The sequence below is a fragment of the Lipotes vexillifer genome, unplaced genomic scaffold (genome assembly GCF_000442215.2).
Source record: "Lipotes vexillifer unplaced genomic scaffold, Lipotes_vexillifer_v1.1 scaffold688, whole genome shotgun sequence".
Classification (NCBI taxonomy): Eukaryota; Metazoa; Chordata; class Mammalia; order Artiodactyla; family Lipotidae; genus Lipotes; species Lipotes vexillifer.
Genome location: NW_006776111.1, coordinates 121,019 through 130,123, shown reverse-complemented (window position 1 = coordinate 130,123; position 9,105 = coordinate 121,019). Strand labels below are relative to the sequence as shown.

The 9,105-nt window shown below is 43.5% G+C and overlaps 1 protein-coding gene across 1 annotated transcript in view; it reads left to right on the top strand.

Moving 5' to 3' along the window:
• The first annotated feature begins 838 nt into the window (after positions 1 to 838).
• TARS3 (threonyl-tRNA synthetase 3) overlaps positions 839 to 9,105 on the top strand; it is a 49,803-nt gene continuing 41,536 nt past the window's right edge. The window contains 3 exon segments of the mRNA XM_007472281.1: positions 839 to 937; positions 1,655 to 1,851; positions 8,290 to 8,413. Coding sequence (XP_007472343.1) covers positions 839 to 937; positions 1,655 to 1,851; positions 8,290 to 8,413 — 420 coding nt within the window.

Below are 9,105 nucleotides of genomic sequence, written 5' to 3'. Positions count from 1 at the left end.
GGCGGGGCCGGGCCTGCCCTCTCGGCCCCCTGCCCCGCGCTCCAACTCGGGACGGGAACCCGCGACAGGCTGGACACGCCGGGGCCGCTGCGTTTCCAGCGATCGCCAGGCTAACCTAACGCTGTACTGTCTCAGCTCTTCCCGTAAATTGTTCGGCGCACATTTTCTTCAGTGGCAGAAATAAAATTTTCCTGTCTTTGATGAAAATGCTGCATTGTTTAAAACTCACACTTATTTTCTTGGGCAGGAGGACCAACAGCTCCATGTAGAAACAATTCCCTTTCCCCTGGTGAATGGCTGGTCTGAGCTGTTTATGACAGGTGGTTTGGAGTGTTTAGTTGTTGCCTTGTTTTGGAGGTCTATCTTGAGATTTGCATATTTAATATTGTCATTTAATAGCATATTTTAATGTTTTGGTTCACTTACCTTCTTCTAACGTAATGCATTTCTAAGTTCTGAAGGCCTTCTCAGACTGTGGGTGTTCTCAGTCTTTGTACTAGCAGACTGTGGTGCTCCTGGGCAACACCTTCCTGAAACAGTGCATTTAAAGCCTCTGGGAGCAGCTATGCAACCATTAATCCAGGGACATTATTTGTTTAAAATTTAGGGGGGGGAAAACTTTAAAGAGCAAAATATATTAAGTGTACTTAGCAAGAATGTGTGAAAGTGCACATTCAGGAAGGACTGAACCCCAGAAAACGGCTTACCTGTTGAGGGTTGTAGGTAATGGTCAGGAGAGCCCCAGCCGTGAGCCTCTAAACATGGGACGCTTGCTGCCTGCTGGCCTGTCCCTCTCCTGCTTCGGGCTTCAAATATGTTGCTCTCTGTTGTCATTGGGATGAGTTGTTTATTATTTCCCTTTATTTCTCAGCCTCCTCCTAGTCAGAGCCAAGGAAAGGACATTAAAAAGAAGAAAGAAAGCGGGCCTGACAGTGAGGTAAGTCATTGCTGTGGAAATAATATAAAATACTACCTATAATTTAAATATGCTTATGTAGTTAATTGCTCAGGGTTTTTAATTAAAACAGTTGCTGTAAATTACGGCTTGGGCTACAGGAGTGTGTTTAAAATTTTGTTAGCCTTAGATACAAGATGTCTTAACTTAGAGGTGAGCCAGCCCCACAGCTGTAAAGGGCTCCTTAGTCTATTTAAGTTGAGAAAGCAGAGCTCTTCTTTTGTGTTAAGGAAACCGGCTTCTTTGCTTTTTAAATATAAATCATTAAAACAGCCAGAATTGATCAGGCACATCAACATTTGGTAGGAGCAGAGGAGGATTATGCTTGGCCTCAGGGATCCATCGGGTTGAGGAGTTCAGACGAACGGGAGAAACAACTAGAGAACAAAGTCAGATGGTGTATCAATAAGGGCTGAGTTGTGTGGCTCTGTGCACGAGCATGTTAAACCTGTGGAGAAGGGCAATGCCAGTGGGTGTGGTAGTTGGAAGAGGAGGGCTTTGCGCACGACCCTGAGAGCTAGGAGGGAGTTAGACCCTGGGAGGGGAGTCTCCAGGGGGTGAGAGTGAAAGCAGAGCCTTAGGGGCTTGTGGGGGCTGTGACCTGAGCCTGCTGAGAAGGGGTGGGGCTTATTTAGAGCTGAGCAGTTAGAAAAAAGTGGACTGTGTCTGTTAACCCTCCTGTATTCTAATGGTTTTCAGGTGAAGAATCCACCAAATTTTGTGAAGGAAAGATTGAAGCTTTTTGAAATACTGAAGAAAGATCATCAGCTCTTACTTGCCATTTATGAAAAAAAGGGGAATACAAGCAATGTGATCACAGTAAGAGTGGCTGATGGGAAAACAGTGGAAGGGGAAGCTTGGAAAACAACACCTTACCAAGTGGCTGCTGAAATCAGGTAAACCGTAGTGTGGAGCAGATAATCAGTACTAAGTGTTGGGCCAGAGCTTGGTGAAAATGTGTTCTTAGGGACTGCTAAAATATTCTTTTCTTACTCAGTTGAATAAATTAAATGTAATTAGGTAATTATTTACCTCTTGGCTTCTAAAGGGGCCATTTAATAAGTAATTGAATATCAGAACACAATCTCCTCTTTCAAGGGTCCAACTTTTAGAGTTCTAATAAAAATATATAGTAGAGAAAAATGTATAATCCTTGACAGGCGACATTACATTGACCCAGTTCATCATCAAGTTATTTCCATGAGATTTTACAGGTCTCTTGTTGGGCTTGACTCCAAGCCATTGTTCCACCAATAAATAACTGTGGGTGGGTCTTTGGACCAATGTGGGCAGATCCCTCAAGCTTTCCAAGCCTGTTTTCTTACACCTTAAGTGGAAATAATAATACTTTTATTGTTTACGTTATGAGATTGTAAAGATTAAATAAAATACTACATATGAGAGATACTCTGAAAATGAAAGCAACTCTAGAAATGTACAAAAAGGCCTATTAATTATAGATAGAAGATGTATGTGTTAGAGCTATGATCAGCCCTGGAAGCTTTGACCTTCCTAGAAATTAGATACTTCAGTGAAGTTGTGTTGTTTTGACTAATGCTAATTCCTGGCATTAAATAAAATTCTGTGGAAGCTATAGCTCAAAACTGCCATGTAAGTAAACTTATTATTTAAAAAGCAAACTTTTCAATTAAAATCTTCAGATTTCCTTTGAAAAATATGGTTAAGATCGTATTTTTCATCCTATTATATCATACACCCTAAAGGCCCCTCCCAACCTGTTCCTATGCTTTCCAGGAGAGAGGAATAGATGTGCTGGGAATGGGCTTTGAGGCAAAAATAAGTTTATGTTTCCTCGTGGAGAGTCATTTGCATGTTGGTGGATTGAAGTCTGAGTCGTCCTGCACTGAAGAGACTGTCCAAGCTTGGGAAACAAGGTCATTTCATTATAGGACGTGTTCTCATTGTACAGTCAGTGACTTGCATTCCCACAGGTACCAGTTTAAAACCACCCCCGAGTTTAATGAAAGAGGGGTTGCAGGAGTGTCTAAAAAGTAAAATTGTCCAAAACTAAAGCATGGGCAAAGCTATATCAGGCAAACCTGGTAAGAAGAAAGCAGTGGTCTTAATGTTACCATCAGACAGCAGAATTTAGGGCTGTCTAAATCATTAGACAGAATCATTGAATGGGAGACTGAGGCTTATTTTTAAAGTAGAAGAACAGTGTAATTCCCAATTTGTCACGCACCTTAATGAGTTATATAACGTAGCATCAAACCAGAAATACAAGATTATAGGAACTCAAGAGTGGCAGACTTTAACATGCCTTTCTCAGTTTTTGATCAAATAGCCCAAAATTAAGATTATATGGTCTGAATAATGACACTCTAAGGTAGGCTTCGTGGCTAGTCCCTGATCTCTGTGCTGTGGCCCAGATGGTTCCTTCTCTCTTGGCACCTGTGGTCGTGCTTTCGGTTCCTCAGAATCTTAATAAAATACAGAAACACACAGTTAGCATTCTGTGAGCAAAGTGAAATCCGTTGTGAACTCAGTAAGCATTAAATGACAACAAGACACAACAAAACTAGGAAATTAAAAAAACTTCAAAATACTCAGGAGAAAAGAAATAAAAACAAGTATTTTCGGAAATAAAAAGAGTAAAAAAGGAGTATTCTTAGAAAATACTTCTAATGAAGAGAATATATTTCAAAATCTATGTAATACATCTGAAGTGGTGATCAGGAACAGATTTATAGTGTTGAAGGCTTTTATTGAATTAAAAAAATGAAATGACTAAGAATTCAACTCAGGCAGTTAGAAAAAGAACAATTAAACTAGGAGGAAATTAAAAAAGTGAATTAGAGAAGAGTATTAACTGAAAAACTATTAAAATAAGGATGCAGCAAAGTGTATGGTTATAAAAATAAAGTTAAAAATAATAGTTTTATTAAATTATACTGACTGTTGCCTTGGTTTACTGAGACTTGATTGCATGGATGATTTTCCCTGCTCTGAGGGAGTGTCGGCCTTCCTAAGTGTAACATGTAAGGTACAAATCATTAAGGAAAAGACAGACAGAGTCAAAAACACTTAGGAAAAATGGCTATGCGTAAAAATGACGCATAAAAAGGAGGAAAAGATAATCTTAGAAATGCAGATTAAAGTAATTGTGTATTATCTATTGGTCTGTCAAAGATTTATGAATAATGGTTAATGTTGATATGATTTTGGGGAAATGGCACTGCTGGAGGGTGGATGCAGAGGCGCAGTCTCTTTCTTAAATGTGCAAACCCCAACCCTTGGATCCAGTCATTCTATACATAGCCATTTATCCCAAGGAAATACCCCAGCAGAAAAAATGAGCAAAGGACAGTTCACAGTAGTTCACTGAAGAGTAGTTCTTGGAATGTGGTCCCCAAACCAGCAGCATTAGCATCACCTGGGAACTTGATGGACGAGCAGATTCTCGGGCCCCATCCCACACTTGCTGAATCAGTTAGTCATCTGTGTTTCCAGGAGCCCCCCAGGGGCTTCTGACTAAACTGCTGCAGGAAAGAGCCCCTAGAGATCATGGCTTAAATAAGGCAGAGGCCACATTCTCCCCTGACAGACTCGTGGTGGCCAGGCTGGTGGGCGTCTCTGGTCTAGGCAGTCCTTCATGGACCCAAAATCCCCGTATCTTGTCGCTCCGCCGTCCCCTTAGGTAGGGTTTGTCCACTTCTAGGAGTGGAGGCTGGGTCACACCCATGGACCTGCTTGCAGGCAGGGGAAGAGTGGCTGGAGAGCAAGGGTGCTTTGAGGCCAAGACCCTGGAGCAGCACGTTTTAATTCCCACCTACAGCCTGTTAGCTCACACTTAGTCACACAGCCACGCCACCTGTAAGAGAATGGAAACGTAGCTCCTGCTGGCTGGCCACGTGTCCAGGCCAGGCACTCTCACCACAGGAGAGAGGAAGGATGGTCTTGGGGACAGCGTCCGCCGCGGCATGCCGCTGGGACCTCCAGACACCTGTGAGCATCCACCGTGCATCATCTCTCACTCTCCCAGCGAGATGACTCCAGGCCCTGGCAGCAGAAAGCCCAGGATTTTTAGGTGAAGCACATGACACCCCCATCGGCTGGCTGCTCGTGCTCTAGCAGCAAGTAAACTGATAGACGAGGCTGCCCACGCCACGTATATATGGTGGTGGGATAAACACAATCACGATTAAAGTGTCATTTGGAAAAAAGAGGAGTGATGCGGCAGACAGTGGTGCTCAGGAGCCCCCAGATCTTGTCTGCAGCCTGGCCGTGGGTGGGGCTCGGGTCAAACCATCTGGCCACCCTTTGTCCTCTGGGAGCAGCTCTCTTGTCCACCACCCTCTGTCGGCCCTGATTTTGCAATTTGGAGGGCTTGTCGTTGTCCCTTGCCCTCACTCGCCACATCTGAAGTGCGGGCAGTTGTTCATCGTGGAGGCCGCGAGGTTTGCTGGTGCGGCTCCGGCTGGTGCACACATGGGGCTCAGGGCTCCTGAGGATCAGTCACAGGTACTTGTAAGCTGGGCTTGTAGTTTGTTTGGTAAAACAATTCCCTCAAGCAATTAACCCTAGTAGGCTTCTAACTAGAAGCTTCTAGTCAGTTTCCCATGAAAGTAACCATACTGAAGATTTCAGTTAAATGGGCCAAGATCAGACAAAACCGGAGGTTGCAGGCTCTGATCCTTGTAGCTGGACCAGCCTGTGTTGTCTGACTCTGTGTGGCCTTTGAGAAGGGCTGTCAGTGCCTCTTCCTCCTGCTCTTTGGGACAGAAGATTGTTTTTGCATCTTGCACAGCCTCACACTTCTGAACTCCCAGTCAGTTCAGCTTACAGGCCGCGTGCGGAGAGCCTCCCTCGCAAGGGGACAAATACCGTCTGAGCTTATCTTGGCCTGGTAGTATTTTGTTAAAAGCCATGAGAGTTACCCAGTGTATCCCAGCATTTGCCTTTGTATAACCGTTTACTCGTGCTACAGGCATCGTAAGCACGTTATTTGCCTGCAAGTCTTAGGAGACACTTTGTTATGCTGTAACAGGGTTATTGGCTTTCCACGTCTGAGTACCTCTTTCTGTGTAACCCACCGCCCATCCGCTAAGCCAATGCTGGATGATTTTTGTTACTCGCCGGCCCTTATTTCTGCGTTAGTTAAGACACAGGCTAAGCTGCTGCAACAGGCCACAGAAAACTTAGTGCCTTAAATACGACTAGAGCCTCTCTGACAGCAGTCTGGGGGTGTGGGGTCCAGGTTGGCAGGCAGCGCTTCTCCATACGTTTATTTGGGGACCTAAATTCCTTCCATCTGGCTGTTGGGTGGTCTGGTACAGTGTTCCTTTGTCCGTATGGTCCAAAGGTCGTAGCATGTGTGCTCCATCTACAGAAGGCCGGATGGACAGGTGCCCTGCATGGTGTTAAGGCTGAGATATGGCAGTGCTGGACACTGCTTCTGCCTCCACCTAAGCCACGTGGCTGCCTCCTGCTGCAAGGACGGCCAGGCACTGATTGTAGAGGACAGAGAGAATGGGCTTGAGGAGCCCTTAGCAGCCTGGCATGGCCAGCGAAGGTGAAGATAAAATTCTACTCCACTGATAACAATACTGAATGTGTATTAAGTTCTTATTATGAGTACACCTTATTTAATCCTTAGGATAAATATATGAGGAAGATCCTGTAATTCCTATCTTGCTGACGAGGAAACCGAGGCTTAGAAAAGTTGAGTAAATTGTCCAGTGTTTAACCCCAGTTTGGCCTGACCCTAGAGTGTGTGCTGTTAACCACAGTGCTGTGCCCCTGCTCAAGTTACTCACAGAAATGCAAATGAAAATGTTACATTGTCAAGATGGCACAATTTTGTACTCCTGAAGGTGAGAGCACATAGAAAGGTATTTTGGGACCCTCTCCTGATAGGAAAATTTGGTAATATAGTCCAATTAAAGTCATTAAAAGTGCTTATCCCTTGACTCAGTAGTTTTACTTCTAGAATTTTTCCTGAGAAAATAATCAGGAACTGAGATGTATGTTCAAGAATGTCCATTGCAGCTTTATTTGTCATTGTCAAAATAAAACAAGAAAAACCAAAACCCGCAAAGAAATAACCCAAATCCCAGCAACAGTGGGTTCATTAAGCAAATCTTAGTGCTACTGCTGCTGTCAAATAGCATGTTTTACAAGTCTGTTTGCTGTTGGGGAAAATGTCATGGTTTATTGTTAAGTTTAAAAAGTAGGTTATCATATAACATAAAGAGTAATACTATTAAAATTTTTACATTGGTGTATGTATTTATCCAAAAAAGTGGAAGGACGGACAGCAAATGTTAACAGTAATTTCTGGGTGACTGGATTGAGGGTGAATTTTTTTTTTGCCCACGCACGTGGGATCTTAGTTCCCCAACCAGGAATCAAACCTGTACCCCCCTGCGTTGGAAGCACGAAGTCATAACCACTAGACCGTCAGGGAAGTCCAGAGGGTGATTTTTTTTCTTTGTGCTTTTCTGTGCTTTCTAGGTCTCTTCTCTTAACATGTTATTTTTGTCAGTAATTTTCAAACAATAAATGTTAATGAAAAGACACACACACACATACACACACACAAAGGAAAAGGACCAACACCTCAGTAGAAAATAGGCAAAGGACATGGACAGTTCATAAAAGTAAACTGTCCAGTAAACATTTATAATCCAATAAATCAAAACCATTTCCAACATCACATTGGCAGAGTTTGAAAAAATCAGGGTGCATGGAAGTGGTATATTCAGACAATATTTATCAGCAGTCCTTCAGAGGCACATGCTCTTTGACCTAACAATTTTAATTCCAAAGGCCTATTCCCAGAAAAGTCACCAAAGAACAAAGCCGCCTGTGCACAGATGTCTGTGCAGTGTATGCTCTGATAGCACACAACGACCTGGTGTGCAGGAGGAGGCTTCCTTAATCAGTGTGGTCCTTCCAGAATGTTCTGGGAGTCTGTCTGATGGCATGGTTGTGAAGAAAATTATGTAGGCAATTATGTTTTTTTATGATGGGGGTGTGTGCCTGTGTGTGTGTGTGTGTGTGGTGTGAAGGAGGGGCGGGTATAGATAAAGACTGGAAAAACATGTGCCAGAATGTTATATGAGTGGTGATATCTGGGTGGTGAGATTTATGTGATTTTTATTTTATTCTGTGCACTCTGTTTTCTGAGTTTTTACAGTGAACATATCTTATTACTTTTGTACTTAAAGTAAGTGTTGCAAAATTTAAACAAATCTATCCTATTAGTTTATGTTTGTACTTTCCACTAAAGAAAGAAACCCTGGAAACCATTTTCATCTTCTGTTTTAGCCTGTGGTGCGTTAACGCCCACGTGACTGTTCTCTCACCAGTCAGGAGCTGGCGGAAAGCACAGTGATAGCCAAAGTGAATGGGGAGCTGTGGGACCTGGACCGTCCGCTGGAACGGGACTCCACCCTAGAGCTGCTCATGTTTGAGGACAAGGAAGCCCAAGCTGTAAGTGTTTAAAGACCAACCCACCATACTTTGGCTATTTATGTTGTCAGTTACATTATGTAATTATGAAGCCACATACCGAAGTCAAGACTAATGGGTTTTGTGGCCTTCTAAGGTTTAAAATGCTTATGTTGGTGTTTAATAAATATAATATTAATAACACCATATTTAAAAGTGATTCAGAAAGAGCAGTTTTTAAATGAAATACATAGCTTATATGTATTATTTCGTTTTTCTCACTTAAGATCTAACCCAAACAACTGTCACCTAACTATATGCCAGCTGTCACCCCAGAACTGGTGAACATGTATTGATTCCCTCAGTCAGCTGACCAGTATCTAAGCTGTTGGGTGCACGTGCCAGACCTTGTGGGGCGGCAGAGGCTCCTGCTACAGAGAGTTCACTGGTGGGAGGGGTAGTGAGCAAGGAAATAAACGACTAGACACTTTCGGGTGGTGTCAGCGTCTGGAGAAGTCAAGTAGGAGCAGCCATGGTAGCTGGCCCGGCAGTTAGTTTTAGCCCTCTCCTGAGGGCGGAATCCTGCCAAGACCTGAGCACTTTCCCACACTAGCTGGCTCTTTGTTGACCTGCAGACACTGTACTTTAACAGATTCTTTAACAGTGGGCTGCTGCAGGCTTTCAGTCTGTCAGGTGTTTGGGTGGGGGGCCGGGAGAGCTACCAAACTTAATGT